Here is a 27,236-nt window from a genome sequence, read left to right as displayed (position 1 = left end):
CACATATTTACACTCACACTCACCTCCCTTCTAATGATGAGTTTAGAAATTTTTAAGCCATCTGCATGTAAATGGGACAATTTCAGCTATTTATTTCAAATATTCGTCCTGCTCATTTACATTAATTGGTATTTAAAAATTTGAAGAGGGCATCTATACCGATGAAATGTCAGTTTATTTTACCACAGTTTACAAGAGATTCAAGCAAGTCTTCTCTCATCTATACACAAGCAATATGCAACAGCTTCATACAAAATCTTGCAAACCAACAGCTTTTATAGTTAAATGAGGACAACTTCATATTCAAGAAGTTACAAGTCACTGCTTAAAAATCCTCAGTGCTCAAATTTTTAAAAAAATTAAAAGGCTTTGCTACTTTTTGAATGTCCCTTCTGGTAGGTACTCAGTGCTGAGAGAGAGAGAGAGAGAGAGAGAGAGAGAAAAACAGTAGAATGATAGCTAATGCCAAGAACTTGACAGGAAGATGTGAGGATATGCCTGCCAACATTTCTTGGAAGCAGGTGGGCAGCCACCAGATTCTCTACCAGTACGAAACTATATTTTTACACTCAAAATGGCACAATGCACTGCTGCTTTTTCCCTTAAAAAAAATACACCGCTATTCAAACAGAACAGTATAAAATGTTAAATATACCACAGGCCATACAAAATAACGAGACCACTACAGAGAATTAAACTACAGAAGCTTGCTGGCTACAGCATTTGCAGAAATATGATTAGCTCTGAAATGACCAGATTAAATATCACACATTAATACTGACCTTTATTTAATTACTATAGGTACTATATACATTAAATACAATTTATTGCAAGGACATGTGAAATATCACATTTAATGTGCCAGAAATCAATTCCTGCTTTTCGGGCAGCGCTGGGACTCAAGTACTGCTGCACATTAGTACTTACATGATATGCCTCATAATTATTTAATATTAATGATATAAAGAATACCCCGTAAGGAGATACCGAATCTATTTCAGGAATTGTGGTCATGATGTTGTACATGATTAGCTGCCACTCTGGTTATCATGTGGTCCAAGAGCTCAGATACTGAATGCTGCAGTTTGTAAAGCAGAATACAAGTCAGGACATTCTCAGGAGTCAAGCCAGCAAGGTACTTTCTGATTGTCTTTGGAGATTCTATATCTGCCTCAGCTGCCCAGATCAACACGAATTCCAATACCGTCAGTCTATTATTTAACGTAGACTAATTGCGCAGAATGCACTTGCTTGTTGGTCAATGCAGCGGATGGATCAGCTGAAGGCTTACTATGTGCCTAAAGTCATTTGTATTTTACACTGTCTTGGGAGGAGACAGGGAACAGAAGGTTATTTCTTTGACCATTAAAAAAAAAATCAATTGACCACTAAACAAAGCATAACTTAAAAATGTTGAGTTTGAGAAATCAAAAAATACAAAACACATTTAACTTCACCACATCACTTTGGCAGAACATTTATCCACAAATTAACTTGCCCATCAGACACAAAAACAGGTTAACACTTTAGGTGTCACTATCTTATCCTAGAATTGCTTTGGTAAATTAAAATCACCAGACTTCACAAGTTATTGGTTCCCTTTAATTATATCCTGTCCACAATATTTTGTCTGAACAGAAATACTGTATTTACAAGTCTGCGCGTTTAAAAAGCTCAAAAAAAATCACAACCTCTAGCATTATACTAAAGAGCTTTGTCAACACTATGCTAGCCAAGATTGTATTGCAGTCCATAACTTTCAAGATAAAAGCTCAACTCACAAAGAGCAGGTGGCGATTTTTATACTTAAAAGTCTAATTCTTCACTACAAATTTCCATCAGGATAAATGGTCAAAATTGAGACACTCACTTGAAACTTAGGAGTTGAAAATTGATAATGTAACATCTATGCTTGTGACGGACAATAGAACATGTCGCAGCACTAAAAATCACTGGAGGTAAAACTGCATTTTTCAAATAACCTGACGTAAAATTATTTTCCCACCTCCACACAAAAGAAAATCCATGCCAAAAGCTGAAAGTTTGATCAGGAAGTTGTAATAATCCAGGCCATTAATATTTCTGTGGGGCAGTCAACATCATTTCTCAGTCAATTTGCCAAGAGACTCAACTGAACAGTAACATTTTTATCCTTACTTCTCTCCCCTTCCTACTTAACTCCTGAAAGAATTGAACATGAATGGTATTTTATGCGAGATAGTGGTCCTAACTGCAGCTTGCTGAACCTCAATGTATTTCCACTCCCCCCCACCCCCAGGTGGGGGACTCTTTGTAAAAGATGAATGTCGCAATTTATTCTGTTTTAACTTCCACCCACAACGAAAAATAATAATAATCCCACCAACCTCCTCTGGGAGGAAAGCTGTTTTAGCTATCGAACACAATGAATCAGGTTTTGCATTGTAAACAATACTTTCCTGGTTGTGGCAAAAATGTATCTTTGGCACATCAAAACAACCAAACCACAGAAGCAGATTTAAATTTAAGTTGCAGAACAGGACTCACCACAACACATTTTCCAGCGATTTTCTTTTAAAATTGTAGAACAATTTGATACCTCAAAATAGCGATGAAGGAAAGAGGGGGAAAAAAGAAAAACACTGCAAATTCTATAAGTGTGTGTGTGTTTAGTGTGATTTCAGAGCTTGGCAAATTCAGATACCTTGTGTCAGAACAGTGAAAAAAATGTAAAAACCACAATCACCCCATTGTATTTACATAAAATATATCTCAAGAACATTTTGAAGAATGGAAACTACATTTTGAACTGTACAAATATACAATATAATAACAGGGATATATTTCTGATCAAGACTTAAGCAAGGGAAAAGCTCGGTTTACCAATGGTAAATCATTCAACTCCGTTCACAAAAGTTCAATAATGCAGGTGCTGGAATTCTCTGGAACAGTTAACATTTCAGGTTGATGATAGTTTTGATGAAAAGTCTGCAGCCTGAAACTTGCCCGTGTTACTCTCTCCACAGATGCTGCCTGGCCCAGCTGAATGTCTTGTCAGTTTCTTTCACTCTGATGCAATCAAGATTTTCTTCACATGTCGGCATCTATCAGAATGGAAGCACTTTCTTCAGTTTTTTCACAAACTGAATAAATAGCATATTTTTTGGCTGGGATATGAAATGAAATCTCAGCCACACTAGCCCCAATATTTTGCAGATAGCACTGCATTCACATTCCTGCGCAACTTGCATGGTCTCAATGAAAAGAAATCCCAGCATATTCAATTACTTTTAAATGGAGTTGGCACATTCCCAAGGAAAAAACTGATGTTGGAGGGATGAATCAAAATCTGCAGCCCACATAACGGTGAGTAGGAAGAGTGGGCAAAAAAAAAAAGACCGTCTTTACTTTTACTTCCTCTGAGAATTCCACAGAAAATATTTGTAACCATCACCATGACTGATGATGCCCAAGCATAAAGATCTGACTCGCCAGCCTGTAATCAAGTTCAAATCAGTCTCTGTAGAAAGAGACCCAGAGAAGTCTGGAGGTCCACCTTTCTGCATTCAGTCCATTACTGATTTCAGTCGATTAAAAACTATCCCAATTCTCTCTCTTCAGTCATCAATCGTAGGTAGCCAAAATGCCTGTGAAGAAATTAAAACACTTCAGAAACTTTCGAGTGAGTAAAACATGTTACACCAAAGTGAAAAAATGCATTGCTGTACAGTCTAACCCTATGGTGAATAATGCTGCTAGGAGCAGTTAGACTAAGAATTTTCAAACTTTGCCTGTGGGTCCCAGCAAATATTGATACATCCAGATCCCTTACGGAGCAGCACGGTGGTTAGCACTCAGTTTCATAGCGCCAGGGACCCGGGTTCGATTCCTGGCTTGGGTCATTGTCTGTGCGGAATCTGCACGCTCTCCCCGTTTGTGTGGGTTTCCTCTGGGTGTTCCTGTTTCCTCCCACAGTCCAAAGATGCGCTGGTTAGGTGGATTGGCTCGGCTAAATTTTCCCTCCATGCACCCAAACAGAGGCAGGAACGCAGCAATTAGAGGATTTTTACAGAAATCTCATTGCAGTGTTAATGTAAGCCTACTTTGTAACTAATAAACTTTATTTTTATTTATATTTCTGAAAGATTGCCTTAACTGAGAAGGAGAGGAAACTATTGGACAGAAAATTAGTTTAATGCATAACACAAAAAAAAACCAGGAAACCTTTGAACAATTAATAAGAGGATAAAAATATGACTATACAAATAAAGAACCTTAGTAATCTCCCTCTGGGTTAATAGCCCGTAGACTGAAAAATCAATCTGCATAGACTTGTTAATTCTATTACAAAACAATGCACACATGGTTTATTACATAAAATAAGTTATATAGGATCATGTTGTTTGCAAATTGACTTCCCTTTGCGCAACCAAGTAGAAAATAAAGTTGCATACACTAATAATTAATTGCTGCCAAAAAGCAAATTTGTTGATGGTTTGCAGGGCAGCCTGTTCATTACAATTTTGTGTGGTTGATAACACTCGACAGTCAGGAAGACATGGGAAAGAGGACTTCTTTTGTGTCGATTTGTCACCTGGTCAATTCAGCAAATGCACTCCAGTGTCATACTCGAGACCAGGAAGGTTTCAAGGATTATTGCTGAGTTAGCTGATGGGTCAGCAACTGAGGAACTATAGAGGGGCCTGGATTCTTTACTCAGAGGGTAGTAAGGGCATGGAATGTCCTGCCTGCAGCAGTTGTGGGCCTGCCAACTTTAAGGGCGTTCAAATGGTCAGTGGATAGGCATATGGATAACATTGGAATAGTTTAGGTTAGAGGGTCATTAGATTGGTTCCACTGGTCGGCGCAACATTGAGGGCCAAAGGGCCTGTACTGCGCTGTAATGTTCTATAATCCTAATCTTAAAAATGCACACAAGTAGTTGTGGCAGCCTAACTTATTCTAACAAATGGCTATACATACTCACCATGTTTGAACATGCACTGGCAAATGTCATAAACTTGGGATTAAACTGAAGACAAGAAACAGGACCTGTATGCTTCCCATCCAAAACAGCCACCTTTAATCCGCTTTCTGCATTCCACACATGAACTTTACCATCTTCAGATCCTGCAAACCAAAACATAAATTGTGCAATTTAATGTTCCAACAATTTAATGACCAAATTTTAAAAAATAATTTCAACTCAAAACAACATTTCCCAAATTCATGTTAAGTCATGTGGGGGGGCGGGGGGGGGGCGGTTTAGAGAAAAATTGAGTCTGTTAAACCCTCAGAGAAACAATTTGATTGCACTGGGCCTTTCACCATTAACAGCACTATTATACAATAGATTTGCACGGAGGATAATTGAAAGAGCTAAATTACCTTCAATCACATCTAATAAATCACAGTACAGCATACATGGTAACCCAAGGCCACCTTTGCCATTGTGAAAAAGGACATTGGTTTCAATTTGTCCCTTTCATCCCTCCCCTTCATGAGGGAGAGAAAAGCAATTTGACTCCATTGTTACTGGAACTTCTGGGGCAGGGAACTTAATTTCTGGATTTTAAATAAAACCATCTTAATTTCAGGAAAAAGGCCAAAGGTTGTTCCAAATTCCTGCATTGCCCCAGATGGGATCCACACAGCAATCCACACTCTATGAACTTTGTTTTAAGACAAGCTGCTTACAGTACCACTTGCAAGTGCCAACTTTTTGGTATCTTGCCACAGTAGCGATTTCATCTGTGCAAGTCAGGACACAACATGTGTGCTATTCAGGTATTTGCAGAAAGGAGAGTGGGTGACTGTGCCAAGAGATTGCTGTTCACATTTGCAGAAGTGGTTACATGATAGCAATCATTAATAGCAAGCAGCTTTGCACCATACTGCATGAACAGCATTTGAACGGAGTTTTAGGAGCATGTGAACAGAAATCTGCCACTATGCTCCTTTAGTGAAGTCTCACATTCTTTCCGATTTGACTCCTGCAATTTTAAGACAGCCTCTCGTTTATAGATTTCCACATCAAAGAACACAGTTTACCTTTATCTAGGTTATCAAATCTATTCATCATTTTTGATCTGTCAATTAGACTACCCCTCAACTTTCAAAACTCAAGGGAATACAAATTAACTTACTGTAAATGTTGTACCTCACTATGCCTCCCAGTGTCATCGCAAACCATGTACAGCACTATTCCTTCATCTAAGCCACTGAAGCACGTGACAAAAAGTGGAGGGCCCAGAACTATTCCTTGTGAGACGTCACCCATCACATCCCAATCTGACTATAATTGTTCATCCCTCCTGTGTCTTGGGCAGCATGGTGGCACAGTGGTTAGCACTGCAGCCTCTCAGCACCACGGATCTGGATTCAATTCCCAACTTGGGTCACTGTCTGTGCAGTCTGCACGTTCTCCCCATGTTTGCGTGGGTTTCCTCCAGGTGCTCCAGTTTCCTCAATCTGAAAGACGTGCTGATTTGGTGAATTAACCATGCTAAATTCTCTGTGTATCCAAGCAGGTGCTGGAGTGTGGTAACTATGGGATATTCACAGTACCTTCATTGTAGTGTTAATGTAAGCCTATTTGTCACTAATAAACTTAAGACACCTCCCAACCCATGTTATAAGGTTGTATGCCCATTCAGCTAAAACTCCTCAGGCTGTTGTCCATAAAATAAAATGAACAAGTGTTCACGAGGGCATCCAGTTATATTTGATTATGTTGGAATAGCAATTCTAGTGAAGTTTAATGAGCGCACACAATATAATTTAGTTTTGTAGGGAAGAAAGGATAAAAAAACTTAGACACTAATGAAATGTCAAATCCAACACTATAATACTGGAGTATTTTACAGAGGTAAAAGCTGCTTCAACTGGTAATTCTCAGGCTTACCTATCATCACAAACTGAGAATCTGGTGTGAATGATGCTTCCAAACTAATACCTTTGTTGTTGTTGTATCCCTAAAACATCAAACAAGAAACTTCAGCATAAAGTCATCATTCTGCCAACTAAGAAATTAAAGCACAGTATTTAGTTTTAAACTAATAAAATCTCCTTCAGAACAGCACCCAGAGTTAGGATCTGCTTTGCTTTGTCACTTATTGGACAACAGTTATTTCCCACCACTTACAATTGCAAGTAGTAACTAAAAGTGAATGAGCCACTATGCCATTTTCATAAAGCCTCTTCAACACTTTCTTGTGCTCCAAGGGAAAAGAACCACCACCTGGGGTAACTACAGATCAAATTAGGCTAATGGCCATTAGGTGGCAGCCATGTTGGAGTTGCCAGCATTGGACTGGGGTAGGCACAATAATTAGTAGTACCGGGTTAAAAGCCCGAGCTTTCGGAACGCTGCTCCTTCATCAGGCAATTCACCTGAAGAGGCAGTGCTCCAAAAGCTCATGCTACCAAATAAACCTGTTGGACTTTAACCTGATTTTGAGAGACTACTTACTGCACCTACCCCAGTCCACATCATGGCCATCACCAACACCACAAACTGCTGGTTCAAAGCAGAGAGAATCTCCAAGCAGATCGCGCATATCGACAGACTCATCTGATGAAGGGGCATCGCTCGTGCTACCAATAAACCTATTGGACTTCAATCTGGTACTGCAGGACTACTTCTTGGGCCATTATGTAATTATGGGAAAAGTCTCAAAATATATTAAAAATAGAGCTGGTGAGTATGAAACAGCTAAAGATTTGCTAATGCATCATGTTTAACAGAGTTAACAGGTTTTTTATTAGAAAGCATCCAATTGGAAAACTGCCTTACAAGAGCTTATCACCAGAGGTCCAGTCTCTGGTATGAAAGAATTGCAGCAGCATCAACAGTTGGGAAAGAAGGGTTAGGTTTAATGGACTTTGCCTTGGGAATGATCTGGAAGCAATGCATCAGAGGGCCAGTTCTGGGTCCACCATGATTCTTGGGACACAGATGACTTGGAGCTATCGTGATTTGAAATTTTGTTCATGACTACATTAGGGGAGTAAAGAAAAATGTAAAATCCTTGGAGGACAGAGAGAGAGTGGTATGATGGACTGAGAAAATAAACAAATAGCATTTAATGCAAATAAATGTGAAGCAATACATTTTGGCAAAAGCAAGGAATTGGATTACACACTTGTGGGAAAATGCTGAGGTGTGGATGAGCAGAAATGTTGGCATTTGAAAGTACACACACAGCCATAAAAGAAAAGGCCAATATTAATTTGAGTTTTATAAAACAGGCATAGATAAAGGTGCAAGGTAGATTTGTCAAGTGCGGCCAAGGGGGCAAGGATTTGAGATAGTTGACTGGAAGAGGAGCTCAAAGGAATTTTTTCTTAAAAACAGAGCTTTTTTAAAAACATAAGGCTTTTGCAATGTGAGAAGGGAAAGACTACTTCCTCGTTTTGAAGTATAGGTGACAAATGGTCACCAACCTTTTTTTTTAAAAAGCCTGATTCTTGGAGCGAGGAATATTTTGTCACAAGATTTAAGCAGATAACAATGCATCTTTTAAGGCAATATAGAAGATATGGGACTATGGGAGAACAAAGCAGTGAGATTGCTAGAGCAAACTGGTGGCAGGAACGTTAGGCTTCCTCTTGTTGTTATACATCTCCAGCATTCTAAAGGTCTACTGTAGGTATCAATTTCCTGTTGTGCTAAATACCTTTTTTGAAAAACCTTTTAACCAAGCAAAAACTTTACTTTCTGCTCACAAGAATTCCACCTACCCCAAATGTTTGCAGTACTGCTCCTTTAAAAGCATCGATGAGCCTGACCATGCCACCATTTGTAGACACCAGCATCAGTTTTCCATCGTTGCTGAATTTCAATCCTGTCCACTCACAGGTCCGCTCATACTGCATCTTAAATGTGGCAAAAGGACCCTAACAAAACATGTTAGAAAATCCTTTCAGTTTCTAGTTTAATTTTAAATCTTACTGGATAAGGGTGGCAGGATGACACAGTGGTTAGCACTGCTGCCTCTCAGCGTCAGGAGTTCGATTCCTGACTTGGGTGACTGTGTGGAGTCTGCAGAGGTTTCCTCCAGGTGCTCCTGTTTCCTCCCACAGAAAGACATGCTAAATTCTCCTCAGTGCACCTGAAAAAGCACTGGAGTGTGGAGACTAGGGGATTTTCAGAATAACTTCATTGCAGTGTTAACATAATCCTACTTGTGTCACCAAGTAAAAAAAACTTCAAACTTAACCTTGTGATTCCCGAGTTCATCATCACTCCTCTGTCTGCTCAAGGGACACTTTACTCCCAGGCTTTCCCCAAGCTGTTTTGTCACTGACAAGTACATATATATATACACACACCATTGACTCAGCAGCAATTCAATCTTCTTCTACCCATGAAGCAGCATATTTTATCAGCTCATCATCTTCGCTCACTCCAAGTGGGCACCATGAGGAAATAATTGTTGCAAGTGCATGTTCCACAACTGCAAACCTCACACGCCAATAATTTGCTGTCAGTTAAGAGTCTCACATCAATGACAGTATAACGTTGCCAAACATAATTGAAAAGGATGCTACTTTTTGTTGGAGGAACTAAGATGCAGTTTACCATATAGAGTACAAAGTACCATCTTAATTTTCAAATGATACAGGACTATATGATGCCTTTCTTATTAGAGATGCTGAGTGGAAGCTAACTGGATTCAAGAGGAGAGAATTGGAATACATGCTTATTGCCAACAAGTGTCTAAATGCAGATCAGCTATACACACACACACAAACCAAGATATACATCCTTTAAAAGCAGTCATTAGCTGCATACCTCTCAAAGAAAGTATAATTTTGATAAGTATAAGGGAGCAGGGATCCAGCCCATTATTTTCTCTTAGTTCACAAATTATATGCTAGTAAAGTCACACATAAGCAACTTGCTTCCAAGATGATGGCAAATATATTACAACTACTAAAGGGTAGGTTGAAGCAATTTTGATTCTCTAAGCGTAAGCAGCAACATACATTATCTGCTGGCACAGTAAAACTGGTTACATACATTTGAACTTAATCTTAGAAGACACTGCACCACAGAAATTGCTGGAACTCAAAAGCAAAATTTGGTTAAGAGACTCTACCTTGTCGAATGACCGTAGATCATAAAGCTTAATTATTTCAGAATTCACACCAGCTGCAAATATAAGTCCCTCAGGATCAAATGAACACGTTGGCCTCCCCTGAAGATGCATTAAGCCCTGGCAAATTATAAAAGCAACAAATGAGTACCAGCAGGTAACAAAATTAAAAGCAAATTATAAACAAATCCATTACTCCTCCCATTAAAGGTCAAAGTTCAATTTCATCTTCCCCATTCTATTTTTTAAATCTGTTTTGTGTGTCAAGAGAGCTGATGATTGGCTGTCATGTCTCCTCTTAAATCAGGCAATGGGGGCTGGGTGCGGGCACATGGGGGGAGGATGGGGATGCTCCAGCCATTTCTTCACATTAGCTCTTCCACTGCAGTACTGCTAAACATGCTGTGCGGCAGAGCTGCCAGAGCAAAGACTCAACCAGATCATTCAGTACAATTTATACAAATTAAAAACGGGCAACACAGTGGCATCGTGGTTAGCACTGCTGCTTCAAAGCATCAAGGATCTGGGTTCGATTCCCTGCTTGGGTCACTGTCTGTCTGCTCACCATTCAGTGTCTGAATGGATTTTCTTCAGGTGCTCCTGTTTCCTCCCACAGTCTGAAAGACATGGTTAGGTGGATAATTGGCCGTGCTAAATTCTCCCCCAGTGTACCCAAACAGATGGAGACTGGCAACTAGGGGATTTTTGCAGTAATTTCATTGCAGTGTTAACGTAAGGCTACTTGTGACACTAATAAATTTAAATCTTAAATTCTCTTTTATAAGCAGAACAATTTCAAAGACAGGTTTGTTTTTGAGTACAGAATTTCAAACAACCCCAAAACATGTTCAGTAAAGATGTGTGTGTAAGGGGTGAAAAAGGAGCAACTGGCAACTTCATATATCCTTCTTCACTTAGTGTACAGCCAAAGGGAATGAATACGACTTAACAAATGCAAGCACAGCTCTGCCAGGCTAACATTCTGTATGGTAAATGTTTTATCCCCATTGTGTATAAATAGCTGCAAATCAAGATTCCCTGTTTTCTAAAACACATGGGAAGGAATAAGCAAAATTAAAAAGCAAATCAATTTGTTGATGATACAGACGTTACAACAAACGTGAAGTTTTTATTCCACCAGACGAGCTTCTATTGGCATTGCACATGATCGGAGATTTGTTTCACGACGTTGAACAAATATCCAACATTTGTGGCATCACGCAGTCACAAAAGGTTCTGTTCAAGTCCTTATGTCCGGTTCTACTAGCTGTAAAAGGGATTAGCTTGAGAAAATCTTGCCACTGTGGGACAGTGCATGATCCAACTGTACCTTTATGATGAAGGGGCTGAAACTCATGGGGCTGCAGTTTGGCATGCACCGAAATTTTAAGTATGCTACATGATAAGGCTGCATACTGTGGTACCAACAACCGGAAACATGACTGTTGTTGGATGATTGGTCACAATTTTTCAAATATCATGACTATGTGGACAGACTCTTTCGTGACTTGTCATTTTAGTATGTTTAGATTTAAGATATGAGGTGCAACGGGGTGTTAGTTTTTTTCAAAGTGACATTAAATGCACTATTTTCTGTATTTATTGCAGAAACTGCAGTTACCCAGAATTGCAGACTTCAAATAGTTTATTCCCCAGTGCTTTTGACTTGGAGATAATACAAACATTAGAGTGATATTGTGCTTTAATTGAAGTGTGATGCTAGTGTAACTTTAAAGAAATGTTTTTTTTTTAAATCATGTTCTCTGCAGTTTGTAAGCAGGCCTTTTGATTTTCATCATTGATTAACAGGATTAAACCTCCCTGATTAACAGGAAGGTTCAAGAAGAGGGCAATTTTGTAAAAATTTTTACAAAATTTTCAAATTGTCAGGGGCTTTTTTGGCCACGCCTGGAATTATTCATTTTCTGTTCGCTCTCTCACATCATTTCAATATGGTAATAAATATAGCTTATCAATTAATCTTGTATTGCTGATGCTGTTATATAACCTATTTTTATTCTTTATTAGGATGAGCTCAAATTCTAACTGTCAACAAATAAACTTTGAATGCAGAAAATCTGAAATAAAAGCAAAAATGCCAACAGATCAAGCACATGAGGAATAAGTCAGCAATACGTAATATATTCTTCAACAGAAAGCTTCCCCTAAAAATGTTAACCTTTTTGTCTATCAAATATTGTGGTTGAACAGTTTTACACAGTTTGTCTTACAGCAACGGTACTGCCAGGTAATGACCATGTGTGACAGGCATTTATTTGCCTACTCACCAAAACAAGTTATTTTGATAATAAGGGAGGAACCCTTAATTGCACAGTCAAAAAGCTTTAAATAAACACTGGTAAAATTGAGCGAAGTGGCAGGGCTTATCCAGTCCCCTCATTTATTTTTAACTTGGGGCTGAAAGTTTCCTTAAACAACGTCTTTGTAGAGACAGGAAATATGTAAAGTATAAGGAATTCTCAGTAGTCGTGCCATAGTACATAATTTCAGCATTGCTGAAAGACATGAAGTTTTTTGTCTTTCACTCGTCAGGACAATTCACAAGAATATCAAATGTAAAGGGAATAACAATTTATACATCAAGAGATAGGAGAGTACTTATTGGCTGGCAAGTGACTGATTGTTAAAGGCAGTGCCAAGGAGAATGCAATTATCTGAGGACAGGTAACTACAAAGCTTAGCTTAAAGTTAAACCAGGCAGGCTGACTGATTGGTTCATTCCTTAAGGTAATGCCTTGACCAAAGAATGGTTGATGACAATTGTGTGTACATGTTCTGTCTTTTTTTTGTTTTTATTCCAATTCAATCAAATCAAGTCCAATTCAGAGTCTCAAGTTGAGACATCCCCGATCCAAGCTGACAAGACAGGACTCTCACCTCCTGTCTTGGGCTTGATCTACATGATTCGAGCCAATTGCAGTAGGCATAGCTTTTCCTCCAAGGCTTGATCTCATTTACATCTTAGCCAAAAGGCCAAGACGTTGCTTTTAAAAATTGCTTTAAATGAAGCTAAAAGGTAACCCTAATGATTTCAACCAAGCACAGCATGTCGATACGCCACCTGATCTTAGCCAAAGGGCAGAGTTCTGTCTGCAAAGAACAGAACCCTGAGTATTAATGTGTAGCTTCTAGCATGCGCAAGTACACCACCCTGTGAGCCTGACTGATAATCTTGGATTGGCTGTCAGTGTAATTCTTAGCACACTTGAATGTTTAGCAAATGTTGCCCAATCACGATTCACATCTAATGTTGAACACCATGTTTTGAGTTTTGCAAACATGGGCAGGTTGGGTACTATCAGTACTTTGCCTGTTCTGAACAGATGAAGGGACATGCTGTTTGATATGATCTGCCAGTCTCTGGGACGTACAGCTATCATGCAGTAGTAACACTAAGCAGTATTTGCCACAAACAAGATGCCACCATCAAGCCAAAAAGCCAGTCTGCCTATCACACACGTGAGATGCTATGCATGTCAGCCATATGTTCCAAAGACTGGTGGATCAGATCAAACAGCAGCTATTCGTAACAGGTAAAGTACCAACTGTACCCAAGGTAAGGAATTTGGCAGGCCAAAAAATGCAAGGATTATAAGGGGGAAGAGAGGAAATGAGACACTTTGGAGTGAACAACTTCAGGTCCCTGAAGATGGCAGGATGGATCGATAAGGCAGTTAAGACATATGGAATGCTTTCCTTTATTCCACGAGGTATAGAATACAAAAGCAGGGATACAATGCTGCAAAGGTATAAAACACTGGTTAGGCCACAGTTGGAGTTGTGTACAGTTCTGGTCACATTACAGGAAGGATGTAATTTCTCTGGAGAGCATGCAGAGAGGATTTACAAGACTGCTGCCAAGACTTGAAAATTGCAAAGGTTAGGTAGGCTGGGGTTATTTTCCCTTAAAACAGAGAATAACAAAGGGTGATTGATTGAGGTATACAAAATTATGCGAGACCTAGATAGAGGGAAGACATGTTTCCCCTTGCAATTATCAGTGCACATACTTAAGGTGACTGGTAGAAGGGTTAGAGGGGACATTAGGAAAACTTTTTCACACAGAGATAGGTGTTTGGAATTCACTGGCCGAACTGGTGGTCAAGGCAGAAACAATTCATTTAAAAAGGTACCTGGATTTGTATTTCAAATGTGTTTCAATCCACATCTAAAGTGCTGTAACCTACAAGGCTACAAACTGGGTGCTGGAAGGTGGGATTAAAATGGATAGCTAAGCCAAACATGATAGGCTGAAGGGGTTCTTTCAGTGCCATAATATTTATGTGGTTTTAATTACACTAACAACCAATTTAAGATTAGCAGTTGGGCTTGGCGTGTGGTATAGTTGTGTGAGAGAGGCTACATGTGTCAGTATACAGGATCCTGTTGTTTGCAGACAATAAGAACGCACACATTGAATCTGTTTCAACTAAACAAAATCAGTTTCAACTTGCCTGATTTGAATTTAAATCAAGCTTGGCAGTTAACCAGTGTATTCTCCATGGCGGTGCATCTAACAATCAAGAGCCCACTTGTCAACCACTTTATGAAGTGTAAATTTTTCCCTTCACATCTGATATTTTCTTAAATTGTCCTGATGAGTGCAAGACAAAAAGCTGTGACAATATGTCTTTTCCCTGACATTTTCAAATTCAGTACTGAATTGATAAAAAAAGCTCTTCACATAGTACTGTGGAACCTCTCAATCTAAACAGAGGTGTGATTTTAAAAGCATCAGCCTATTTAATACACTGAAACAATGGCCTAGATTGCATGCTCAAATTTTGGGCAAAGTTTGAACCAATTACCTCCTCACTCAGAGTTAAGAGTCCAGATCCAAGGCAACACTACATTAATTACTACTACTTGCCCACCCTCAAAGCTGATAATTATCACCGCTCATTTAGATAGGAGACAAATAAAACATACTTGACAATTGGGTGATCTGAGGTCCCACAGTCTGATAGTTTTATCCAAGGAACTGGACATGAAGGTATCATCCACAGGAGACATACATAACGCTACAACTCTAAAGCATGCAAAAGAAAACAAGCGCAACATTAGGAGCTTCAGGACGATTTCCCACATCTCAATACAGTGCAATGTAACATTTACTCTATTGCAAAACATATCTGAATAAGTACTGGCTACGAACAGCGTCGAAATGTGCAAATACTTTCATGGTTTTCAAAAGGATTGTGTAGCAGTTGACACTTGGAACGGGAGGTGGGGACAGTGCTTAGCAATCCCCACTGAAACAAAGTACACATGAATGGACATTAAGTGAGGATGGAACCCAGCTTGGCAGTGATAGCTCTATGGTCCAACACTGCTACATCTGAAAGTCCAAACTCATGAGTAAAGAACGGGCCAAGTACCGAAAAGGCTGTTAGAACTTTTGAAAAGAGAAACAAGATAACCCCCCACCTAACGGAGGCACAAAAAAGACATCCTACACATTCAACATGTTATGATTCAGTCCAACTCACACAATGTTGTGGGGTATGTTCATTTATTATCATGGCTTATAAGGGACATAACTCTAAATGGGGATTTAAATTTTATTACATTATGCACATTCAGCCCAGAACATTATCTGATAATATTACTAATGAAGCGAGGCCCATGGAAAAAGCCAAAACAGAGCTGACAAATACAAATAATTCACTTACCTCTTGCTGTGACCATGGAAGTATCTAATGTACTTGTTGTCATGAAGTGACAAGTATCGGATAGTATCTAAAAATAAACAAGGTAGGATGTATATAATTGAAATCACTTTATATTCTAGCTTGTGCATTGATAACTAAGTGAAAAATTAAGAAATTTGCAAACTTTTTGTTATGAGAGCATGACATTCCTTGTCTGTTTGATGCACTGTATCATTGAATAGTTTGAGGGGCCAAATGTCACTTCTGCTCCTATTTCATGTTTGACAGAATGTACTGTACTTTCAGGCTTATTCTTCAGCATGAGGAACTCTGCAGAAGTGAGGACTTTAATGGAGTGGTGCTACATTTGAACTTATTCAGCCCTTGCTTATTTCAGTGAGTTATGGTTACAAAGGAGTCACTCCATCCTGCTTGCCATTTGTCCTCCATTATCTATCATTCCACAATCACCATGTGGCATTCCAAGTTAGAATCACAGAACCCCTACACAGCAAAGGTGGCTGTTCAGCCCATCAATCCCACACTAACCTTGTAACCCCATGCATTTTAGCCTGCTAATCCCCCAAAACTATGGTCTATTTAGCATGGCCAGTCAACTTAACCCATACACCTTTGACCCTAGGAGGAACCTGGAGCACCCAGATGGAACCCACAGCACCCAGATGGAACCCACATAGGCACAGGGAGAATGTGCAAACTCCATACAAACAGCTGCCCAGACCAGGAATCAAACACAGGTCCCTAGCACTATGATGGAGCAGTGCCAATCACTGTGCCATGTCACCCTTGTCTATGGTTGTGATATCAGTATATATTGACAGAAAGGACAATGGCTGTGATTGCAGCGTCCGTCACAGAGAATGGGTCTAGTTTCACAACAATGCCGAATGCCTTGGAGTTTATAACATCGCTTGATCCTAAAGGCAGCATTTAATCTAGAAGTGGTGGCACAGGTGGGAAGTTATTTGCAGAATACAATTTGTTCTTTTTGAAGCAGTCAATTGCTGAAAGCATTTGAAGCAAAAAGTTACTGGGCATTCTTCATTACAGTTGGGGATTCATCTTTGCACTTACACAGCAGCAGTGTCAAAATATCCAAAATGCTTCACACAATTATACTGGGGAGTGCAGTGACGATTTAGATAAGCAAACAAAAAGACACGCTGGATCCTGAAGAGTCAAGGTTGTTACTTTGGACAGTTTCCAGTTTCTGCGGCCCTATAAACTGTAGGCCTGTTTACATTTGGAATGGAGCGGACAGAAAACCTTCGATTTCCATTTACAACCATAAATTATACAGGGATAGCACATAAAGTGTCAGTTCTAGGTGGAATCAATCTCCCTTTGAAGCATTTTGAGTTGCAGTCAAATACATGTTTTAAGAATCATGAACCTCCCAAATTGAGATAGTGTTTTCAACGCTCAAGTTACATTTGGCCACCAGCACTGATAGCAAGGCTAATCAATTATCTATCCCACAGTTAATCAAACATTTTATTGGAACAAGTTTCTGAAGAAAGTAAAAATGTAAGCTATCATTACTTTATAAAGGAATGCCAGCTTTGCATGATTCAACAATTGTTAAAATACTAATTTTTGTAATGAAACATTTAATTTACAAGCTAAATCAAACAAGCTAACTCAAAAAAAACTTTGTACAACTTTAAAGAGTGAATTCTTTAATCATCTGAAGATGGCAGATTCATCCAAGCAGTAGCTCCTGGTCCCTTCTGGGTGATGCTGGTCTCTGGCCCAGGCAAGGCAGTGGCTTGTACAGTTATCTCCATCAACCGGGTGGTGTCACATACCCTCAAACTGTACAAACAACTACCTCTGCACGGGCACAGGCAGGAATAGTATGTGGACGTCGGAGGCACTCGGTGATCGCACAGGGACAAGTTTACGAATACCACCACCGAACTGCAAATATAAAACAGCTACAACAAGTTTCTTAGCCAATTTTCAAAAACTATGACATTCACGGGTCACAAAGTTGCTTTAATGGTGCCTATTAATCAAGTTTATCAATTCAAAAGGCAACACGAAGCTTTGATATTGCTCCATCAACTTAATACTGATCCAGAGTACAAATAAATCAAACTTAGGACATAAAGTTAAGTTTATTTATTGGTCACAAGTAGGCTTACATTCACATTGCAATCAAGTTACTGTGAAAATTCCTAGTTGTCACACACTGGCATCTGTTCAGTTACAGAGGGAGAATTTAACATGGCTAATCAGACCAAATCGGTACATCTTTTGGACTGTGGGAGGAAACCAGAGCACCCGGAGGAAACCCATGCAGACACAGGGAGAATGTGCAGACTCCACACAGTGATCCAGGCCCAGAATTGAACACAGGCCCCTAGTGCGGTGAGGCAGCAGTGCTAACCACTGTGCCACCCATTATACATAATGAATATGCCATTAACACTGAATTAAAAATCTTCATAACTTAGGAGGTTGGTGGAGTAACTATTGTTTGCTGCAGAAAGATCGTGATTTTACACTGATATGCTACTTGACTTAAAAGGTTATGTTATACAAGTATACTTGATTTTTTAATTTTACAGATACAAGTCCAGGGGACATTGTCACTACACCTTCTCTCCCTGAATTAGCAATGACAGGAAAACAGGACACTGTAAAAGTCTGGGTTTAATTCGTGTCAAGATTTAAAATTTCATAAATTAAAACAGAAAAATCAGCCTAAGATCTAATTCACCAATCAGTTTCAGTAATCTTATATTCATAACACACATTAGTAGCTCTGAAAAATAGTGCAACAGAGCAAGGCAGTCTCAGGTTTCCCACAGCAAGCTTTTGATATGAAAAAAGCCCCAACCAAATACAAAAGCTCAATTTGTGATGCAGGGCGAATTTAATTTGTATATCAAAACAGTACTTTAAAACAGAGAGCCATGGAACACATTTTTAAAAATGTGATGATTTTGCCTTAAATTATAAATTTATGTGTACTGAATGCAGCAACCATCATTTAATTTATACTGGGTGAAACACACAGTATTTCTACCAAACACTGCAGTCAGAACCTCTGACTCAAAACAAAGTAACAGCTGTAAGTTAACTCTAGCTATCACTGCATGTCTGCAAGTTACTAATTTGTGGAGCTAGAGAGATTTGCATTACAGCTTGAACATTTAAGTTTTTTTTAAAAAACAGGAAGCAGAGAGAAAATCTACTCTTATTAAACTAGACTTTATTATGGCTTATTTGCACATGTACATAGTGATACCCATACAACTGGGCAGTATTTGTTAACCATCCTTAGAGGTGATGGTAATCTGCAGTTCATCCAGTGTAGGTAAACGCAGTGCTGCAAGGGAGTTCAAGGATTTTGCCCAAGCAACAGCGATACTTTTCCTAGTCAGATGGTGCTCGGCTTGGAGGGGAACTTGCAGTTGGTAACCTTCCAATGTGCTTACTGATCTTGCCCTCCAAGGTGGTAGAAGTTGCAGGCTTAGAAGTGTTGCTGTCAAAGAAACTTCAAAATATTGTCCCAACGTATCTTGTAGGATGGTACACATTACAAGCACTGTACTGGGTGGTTCAGGGAATTAACGTTTAAGGTAGTCATTGTATTTATAGGGCTGATCCAGTTAAGATTCTGGTTAACGGTGCCCTACTAGAATATTGATGGTGGGAGATTCAGGTTCATCAATGTCATTAAGTGCCATGGGGAGGTGGTTCAACTCATTTGTTGCAGATTGTAATTATCTGGCAATTGTGTGGTAAATGTTATTTGTAACTTATCAGCCCAAACTTGAATCTTGGGATATGCCTTACTGCATGTGGGGTCAGACCTTTCATTGCCTGACAAGTCACAAACAATACTGGATACTTTAACAAAAAAAATCCCCTTATGCTGGGAGGAAGATGAAGCTTTAAGATGTTTGGCTTCCAATAACCTTTGCCACATGCGAGCTATGGTTCTAGCCAGAATTTTGTCCCCTAGATTCACACCAACTTCAATTTCACTAGGATTACTCAATTCCATGCTAGGTCAAATGCTGCCTTGATGACAAAGGCACTCTCACTTCATCTTTGTTCAGCCTGAGGCTGTTACGAGGGGAGGCTGTTATGAGGTCTACAGTGGAGTGGCAGAACCCAAACTGACCAATAAGCATACAAGTTCATAGAATAGAATCACTACAGTGCGGAAGGAGGCCATTCAACCATTGAGCCTGCACCAACAACAATCCCATCCAGGCCCTATTCCCCTAACCCCATGCATTTACCTTGCTAACCCCCTGACATTAAGGAGAAATTTATCATGGCCAAACAACTTAACCTGCACATCTTTGGACTGAGAGGAGTGGGGGGGGGGGGGGGACCAGGGCACCCGGAGGAAACCCATGTTAACATGGGGTAAATGTGCAACCTGAGGTGTGAGGCAGCAGTGTTAACGACTGTACCACCATGCCACCCAATAAACCATTGGTTATTGGTGAACAAGTGCTATCTGACAACACTGATGTTGCTACCACCCATAACTTTGCTGGTGACCGAAATTTGGCTATTGGGATTGCAACTGTTTGGATTAGATTTGCCCTGTTTTATTGGGCAATTTTCCACTTTCCCAGGTAACTGCAGTGTTGCAGTTGCTTCTCAAAGTTATAGGTATCAATGTATTTTGCATGCATTTTTAAACTTTTAATCATAAGTCCTACTTAATGGTCCAATAAAATGTTGCACATTTACATTAATCAGTACTTATTTCTGCAGCAGATATCTTTATCCAAGTTGAACTGGTTTGGGGTTAAGCAGAAACAAATTAAAAATAAAACAGCTATACTACATAAATGTAGAGTGACCTATGAATATTTCTTGGATATTTTTAATTTAATTTCCAAACACCAATAAAACGTGGGGTTGGTGTAATCCAGCTTCATCATTCATGAGCTGCAACAAGGCTACACTGCTCTGCAGTCTCCTTCATTAGAGTCTCATTAAAGCATTGCTATGGCGTTTTATTGTAAAAAATTTGACCTAGGTAAGCATGTGGGTAACGAAAACTAAATTACTTAAAGCAATTATAAAGCAGTATAATATTTCATGTTTCAGAACAATTCCAATAATCAATGCTAACAGTTTGTTCTCAAGGACAATTACATACATGCGAGGACTTGCACTCAAATCCAAGCACTATGGTGCTGCAGTACTGTAGACTAATACAGCGTGAATACCATTTATTTCAACAAATGTAACTAATTAGTGGAAGTTTTTTCCACTGCAAGCACCTCCCTTTAAACCACATTATCCTCAAGGGTTGCACTACAGAGCAGCACAACAAAAAGAAATCAACATCATTCACTTGACAATCAAACAAGGTGCTTCAGGTTCAATAAGTGACGTCCCGTTTCTCACATGGTTAGGTTCAGTAACTCATCCAAAGCAGTACTTGGTGTTTCATTAGAATTTGGTTAAACAGAAACATATACAATGTCAAGGAAAACAAAATGTTTAGATTTATCATTTTTTTCTTCTCTAAAATGAGTATTGAAAACACTTGCAATTTGAACAAAGACGGAATCAGAGTGAGTTACACCCTCCAAGGCAACAGAATTGTACATTTCACCTTGGGAGTACCCATTAGCCATCTCAAAATTTAGATTCCTGATGATTTCAGAAAGGTTATAAAAAAGTTCTGAACAAAATATTTTCACTAACGTGCATGATTTCATTCTCTGCCTTTGCTTAGGAAGCTAACCCCAGCCAGTGAAACATAAGGATGCACAACTGACTGTCACCCCCTCGATGTAGAAGGCTTTGGCAGGAAGGACAAAACGCAAGAGTAAAATCTGGTTCTATTTCTACTTGTATAACACGGGGTTATAGTCACCACCGCTGAAAGCGTCCATGTTTAGCCAACAAGGAGCAAAACAGCTAAATTGGCCAGGTTCAGCTGCATAAAAGCAAATTACTGCAGATACTGGAATGTGAAACCAAAAGAGAAAATGCTGGAAAATCTCAGCATACCAGGCAGCATCTGTGAGGAGAGAAAAGAGCTGACATTGAGTCCAGATGATCCTTTGTCAAAAGGCATAGAAAATGGAAGATATTTATACTGCAGGGTGAGGAAAACCATAGCCACAGAAACCAGTTGAAAAGACTGCTAATAACTGTCCACAGAGAGAATAAAGAGCGTGAATGGCCAAACGGCAGAGAGGCTAAAATGAAGATGCTGGGGAAGGGGGAAGGAAAATGGATGGGACAGAGGCAAGAAAAGGAGAAGCAAAGGGCGAGAAAAGGTAAGGGGGATTACGTAAGGGAAAAGGGTATGGGGGGGAAGAAGAAAAATGAAGACAGACGGTAAAGAAATAAAAGGTAGAGAATAGTAAAAAAAAGGATGAAAACAAAAGGGTTGAGGAGGGGTACAGCAAATCATCTGAAGTTTAACAGTTTAATTTTTTTTTTACAGTTCTCTACCTTTTATTTCTTTGTCTTTCTTCATTTTTCTTTCCTCCCCGAACTCTTTCCCCCTGCTTTATCCCCATTCCCTTACCTCTGTCCCATCCATTTTCCTCCCCCCTACCCCCCACCTTCATTTTAGCTTCTCTGCCATTTGGCCATTCACATCCTTTATTTGTTAAGTGCAAGCTTATAAGCAGCCTTTTCCCCTGGTTTCTGTGGCTATGACTCATCTTTCATTCCCTCACCCTGCAGTATAAATATCTCTCATTTTCAGTGCCTTTTAGCTTTGACAAAGGGTTGTCCGGACTTGAAATGTCAGTTCTTTTCTCTCCTTACAGATGCTGCCAGACCTGCTGAGATTTTCCAGCATTTTCTCTTCTGGTTTCAGGTTCAGCTGCAATTGCCTAAATCCCTGCTAGCCCTCCGTCACCTCCAAAGAAAGTGATGTAGTTTGGTAACAAAGCCTTTGTAAAAATGCCATTCCTGGGTCAGGGATTAACTGAACTCCTTTGAACCCAATCCAGTCAGGAATCACAACTTCCAAAGTGGAGAAGGAAAAAACATTTTGCCCAAAAGATCATCACCTCTTTTTTCCTTACTACAGTCACTTGTTCCCTCCTCAATGTTGATCAATTCAATGCATCTGTTAATCCACATTTCAAATCCCCACTTTGTTCCATATATTAAACTCAATTTAGTGGATAATTTGATTTAGTTCAAAAACAATAAGACCATACTGATTTACAAAAGCAGATTTCAAAACCACATGCTTGGTTTTCTTCCATTAGTTATACAGTTTGGGCTCGGGCAAAAATTTCAGTATAAAAATTACCAAAACAAAGCTGTACCCAAAATTATGGGAAAATGAAACCAACATATTTAACATTATGTGGCTTTCAAACAACTGAATCACTAAGTTTTTCTTAAATATGAAAGAACTGAACATGCAATACATAAATCTTAAAAATATTTAATACAATAGCTAATAAACTTTACACTATGGCAATTGACTTTGATGCCCCAGTCCTCAAGAAGTTCACAGAAAGAGAAACCAAACCAGAGATGTGCATGACAGTGGCTAACTTACCATCGATTTTGTTAGAGCTGTAAACCACTGTGTTTGCTGCATGTGTGTATCTGATCAGGTCTACCCCATACTTCTTACTGTACAGTGTTCTCTTTGGTCTGACAGACAAGAAAGATTTATATTAAGTGACGTTAAGTGCAAGCTTAAAAACAAATTCCAAACAAAGGGCCAAAAACCAAATTCTGAGAATCCTCCCCAACTATTGCTCCTTTGGTCAGGATTCAAAGGAAACCATAAATTTGGCACATCTTAGTCACGTGGACTTCTGCCACAATAAAATCCAAAGAAAAGCAGATCATCCAAGCCATCAATCACAATGAATTGTAAGGCAAGGTATTTGTACGAGTCCACAAACATTGACACTGAAATGGACCCCCACCCCTGCTCCCAGCCAACCAGCTGCTCCCCTAGTCCATGCAAGATTTATTTTTACTATCTCAACCATGTCTCTTGTCCGAAACGAAATTTTCCCTCCCCGTTGCCAATCCACCCAAAATAGTTTCTCCAGACAAGGGACTCCCCACTCGTTCCAATTCAGGTTATTATTTTTATCTCCACCCTTCCCCACCACTAACCAGCTACACAAGCAAGTCTTTTTCCAGTTGTGTTGCACCCAGTCTTTCTAAAGCCATTCAAGATCATGCAGTGCATCAGCCTCTCAAAAGCTAAACTGGGGGAAATATTTGGGTATTACTGAATAATGAAGTACACCTTTTGACTGAATGGGACCACATCATTATCTTAGTCAAAGGTGCAGAGATTGAAACCTGCTGTGGTTGTCACTGCAAGCGAACTTCAAATTTTGGGTTGATATCCAGCTGAAATATCTGATGGGTGAGTCCAGAAACTACCCACCCCACCACACACACCGCGTAGAGCTAACAACTCTGTCAGCAGGCAAAATTATTATGGCTATGAAAAGAGTGAGCATATCGCAGCTCGGCAAGACTGTTCACCAGCCCCCATTCCCTTCCACTGTCTCAAACAAATGGAAAATGACAAAAGCATACAATAACCAATTAGGAAGGAAGGGAGGGGGAAAAAATGAATGGGGAAGAAAATTTGACAGACTTGATCAACTTACAGCAAGTTTTATCAAAAGAATTTAACTTCAACACTGAAAGAGCAATGGTACGCGCAGTGGTCTATACATCAGTTGTCACACACTGTAATCTCACTGGTATCCACTTTGAAGACTTCTGATGTCCAAATATCAGAAAGGATATTAACAAAAAACTTAAATACAACCTGTTCACAAGTTCCAAGTATGAATTTGTATGTCAACAATTTAGCTACTGCCATATAATGCTACTGTTCATTAAAGCAGTCAAGTGTTTTCTTAATACCACAAGATAAACAAAGTCGGCTAAAAAGCACTCTCTGTAGCTGTTACAGTGACATTCTACGATTTATTGGCCAACCTTGTTTGCAACAATGGAGACAGCAAATGAATATCACAATCCACAGTAAAATAAAACCTGAAGAATTGCAAAGTATCACTTGCTTGGCGTGTACGGCACTGAGCATCATGACAAGAAATGTGGAAGCCTTATTAGGGGATCAACCAGTTCAATACTGCATTTTAAAATCAAGCTTAAATATCCTGATAACTCTATGACCCCCTCTGTCGGAGTAACATTATTTTGAGTTGAGATACCTGACCTAATATAGGGTTGCATATCCGCTTTACAGAATTAGCTGTAGCACAGGCTGGAAATCGGCAGGTAGCAACAACAAGAACAGATGCAACTGTGGCTGCTTCTGCTACTGTGGAATAACCTGCCAGCACCTAACGTTAGGATTCACGCATGAATAATAACTTGTGACAATAGAATTGTGGAAGTGACATCAATAGGGAGAAAAATGAGAAGGGAAAAAAAGAACAATTCTCTGTAAAGACATTTTTTAAAGAAATCTTATGAAGAGGGCACACAGTATGACCTAGATGCACTTAACTCTGGAAGGCCTCCAATGCAGTTACCATTCTATGGCCTTGTCCCTTCCATCTCTATAATTTATTCCAGCTGTACAACTCTCCATGCAGGATTCTTCCTACACTGACCACTTGTGTAAATCCCACTCCCTCCATCAGTATGGGAGGAGCCTTCAGTCATCTCAGCCCTAAACTCTGGAATTTCCTCCATAAAGTTCTCACTCCCTTTAAGCCCCAGCTCTGTGGCTATGCCTTTAGAAGCCCTATTAAGTGCTCATCAATTAACTCTTGGGGGATCTGAATGCACTTTAGAGCACACAGGAAATACTTTCTACATGCAAGGTGGTTGCCTCAACTGGTCCATCGCCAAGCTAAAATATTTGTATATTTTAACTGCTCATATGATTCTCAGCTTCCCTTACTGGCAGACTGCAAAACTGGGGAAGTGAACCCTGCAACCAACCACAAGCTGTACTTTAAACCCAGGTTTCACAGGACCACAGATAAACTTTTAAGATTATCGCACGCAGAGGAAATGGAAGAACAAAAATGTGATATTGAACCCCTGGTCTTAAACTGGGGTTCAAAAGTGAGCTGAGGAGAAACCATCAATGGTGGCACAGTTGTTAGCACTGCTACCTCAACACCAGGGGCCAATGTTCAATCCCAGCCTCGGGTGACTCTGCAGAGTCTGCACCTTCACCCCATGTCTGCATGGGTTTTCCCCTAGTTTCCTCCCACATTCCAAAAATGTGCAGGTTAGATTGATTGGCCATGCTAAATTGCCCCATGTTAGAGGACTAACAGGTAAATACATGGGGTTACGGGAATCGGACCTGGATGGGATTGTTGTTGGCACAGGCTGGGTGAACCAAACTGCCTCCTCCTACACTGTAGGGATTCTGTGATTGAACTTCTCTCAAAAGTTGTGAAGCTGTGGAACTCACCCCTCCTCCAAGAGTGCAGAGGAGGCAGAACCAGTCAACAAATTGGAGAAAGTGATGGATATATTGCTGATGAAAATGGGATAAAAGGGCCATGGAGAGAAGGCAACAAAGTGGAGTTGAGACCAGGATAAAGATCAGCCACGATCATGGGAAATGATCTCGAAAAGCCGAATTGCCTATTCCTGCTTTTAATTCCTACGTTCAACCACGATATCATGGCACCATTTCCCGCCCTACGTCCAAAGTGTGACTACCCCCTTTTTAAAAAAAAATCACTAGAGTAAGAGAAGGCGACTGATTACAATTTGCCAGGCTTTCACTCTCCTCTCGCCATTGCCTGGAGTCTGGCCTCCTCTTTCTGCCCGCCACGAGGAACAGATTGGGAGGGCACTGTGAAAATCGAGGCCGGGGCTTGCAGGCCTCACCGCCCCTCCGAGGCTGGCCTTTAAACCCAAGGAGAGCGGCTAGAAGTGGGGGAAAGAAGAGGCGGGTTGCTTCACTCACTTCCCCTCCTGACAGTCGTACAGGACGATGGAGTCGTCGTCGCTGCTGGAGATGAGCGTCTCCCCGTTGGGCGAGAAGTCGAAGCAGTTGATCTTGTCTGTGTTCTCCCGGAACACCTTGGCCACTCGGAAGCTGCGCAGCACGTTATCCGTCAGCTTCATCTCCTCTCTGTGCCCGGGAGGGGGAAAGAAAGAAAGAAAAAAATCGGACGGTTAAAACGCCGCTTCCGCGGTGGATTGTTCCCTCCCCTCGCTATTTAAAAGTAAAGCGGCCAGCCGGTGGCAGCAGTTAAAATGGCGGCGGCGCACGGCCGCGCACAGGGTCTGCAGTCACTCTCCCCTCCCCCCGCCACCACCGCGGGGCATTCTGGATCCCGAGCCGCTGTTGGCGGGAACATAACCCATAATACTCAACACCTGGTTGTCAGGGAGACGGGAGGGGAGTACGGTCTCTGCGGGCGTCCGTCCCACGAACCGAGGATGACGTTCGCCGGCTTCATGATTGGCTGGGCACCGTTACCCCATAATACTAACCGCACATGCCCCGCCCTGGTTGTCA

The 27,236-nt window shown here is 40.2% G+C and overlaps 1 protein-coding gene across 1 annotated transcript; it reads right to left on the bottom strand.

Annotated features, from left to right (window-relative positions):
- Positions 1–156: 156 nt before the first annotated feature.
- On the bottom strand, positions 157–27,013 carry wdr82 (WD repeat domain 82). Its single transcript, XM_080218965.1, has 9 exons — positions 26,679–27,013; positions 23,295–23,392; positions 15,773–15,839; positions 15,030–15,129; positions 10,083–10,199; positions 8,722–8,877; positions 6,884–6,953; positions 4,967–5,109; positions 157–3,626 (listed from the first exon to the last, which is right to left on the bottom strand). Exons 1-9 carry the CDS (start codon positions 26,837–26,839, stop codon positions 3,597–3,599), a joined length of 942 nt encoding a protein of 313 aa, XP_080075091.1. The 5' UTR covers positions 26,840–27,013; the 3' UTR covers positions 157–3,596.
- Positions 27,014–27,236: the final 223 nt, after the last annotated feature.

The sequence above is a fragment of the Carcharhinus amblyrhynchos genome, chromosome 3 (genome assembly GCF_965287045.1).
Source record: "Carcharhinus amblyrhynchos chromosome 3, sCarAmb.v2.hapA, whole genome shotgun sequence".
Lineage (NCBI taxonomy): Eukaryota > Metazoa > Chordata > Chondrichthyes > Carcharhiniformes > Carcharhinidae > Carcharhinus > Carcharhinus amblyrhynchos.
The sequence above is the reverse complement of the archived record's forward strand: the minus strand, read 5'-3'. Positions and strand labels throughout refer to the sequence as shown.

Coding starts and splice junctions, on each gene's coding strand:
- wdr82 (XM_080218965.1), bottom strand. CDS start 26,839: ATGAAGCTGACGGATAACGTGCTGCGCAGCTTCCGAGTGGCCAAGGTG. Junction 15,840..23,294: donor CAGCTCTAACAAAATCGATG/GTAAGTTAGCCA, acceptor GTTTATTTTTAG/ATACTATCCGATACTTGTCA. Junction 10,200..15,029: donor TCAGATCACCCAATTGTCAA/GTATGTTTTATT, acceptor ATAATTTGCCAG/GGCTTAATGCATCTTCAGGG.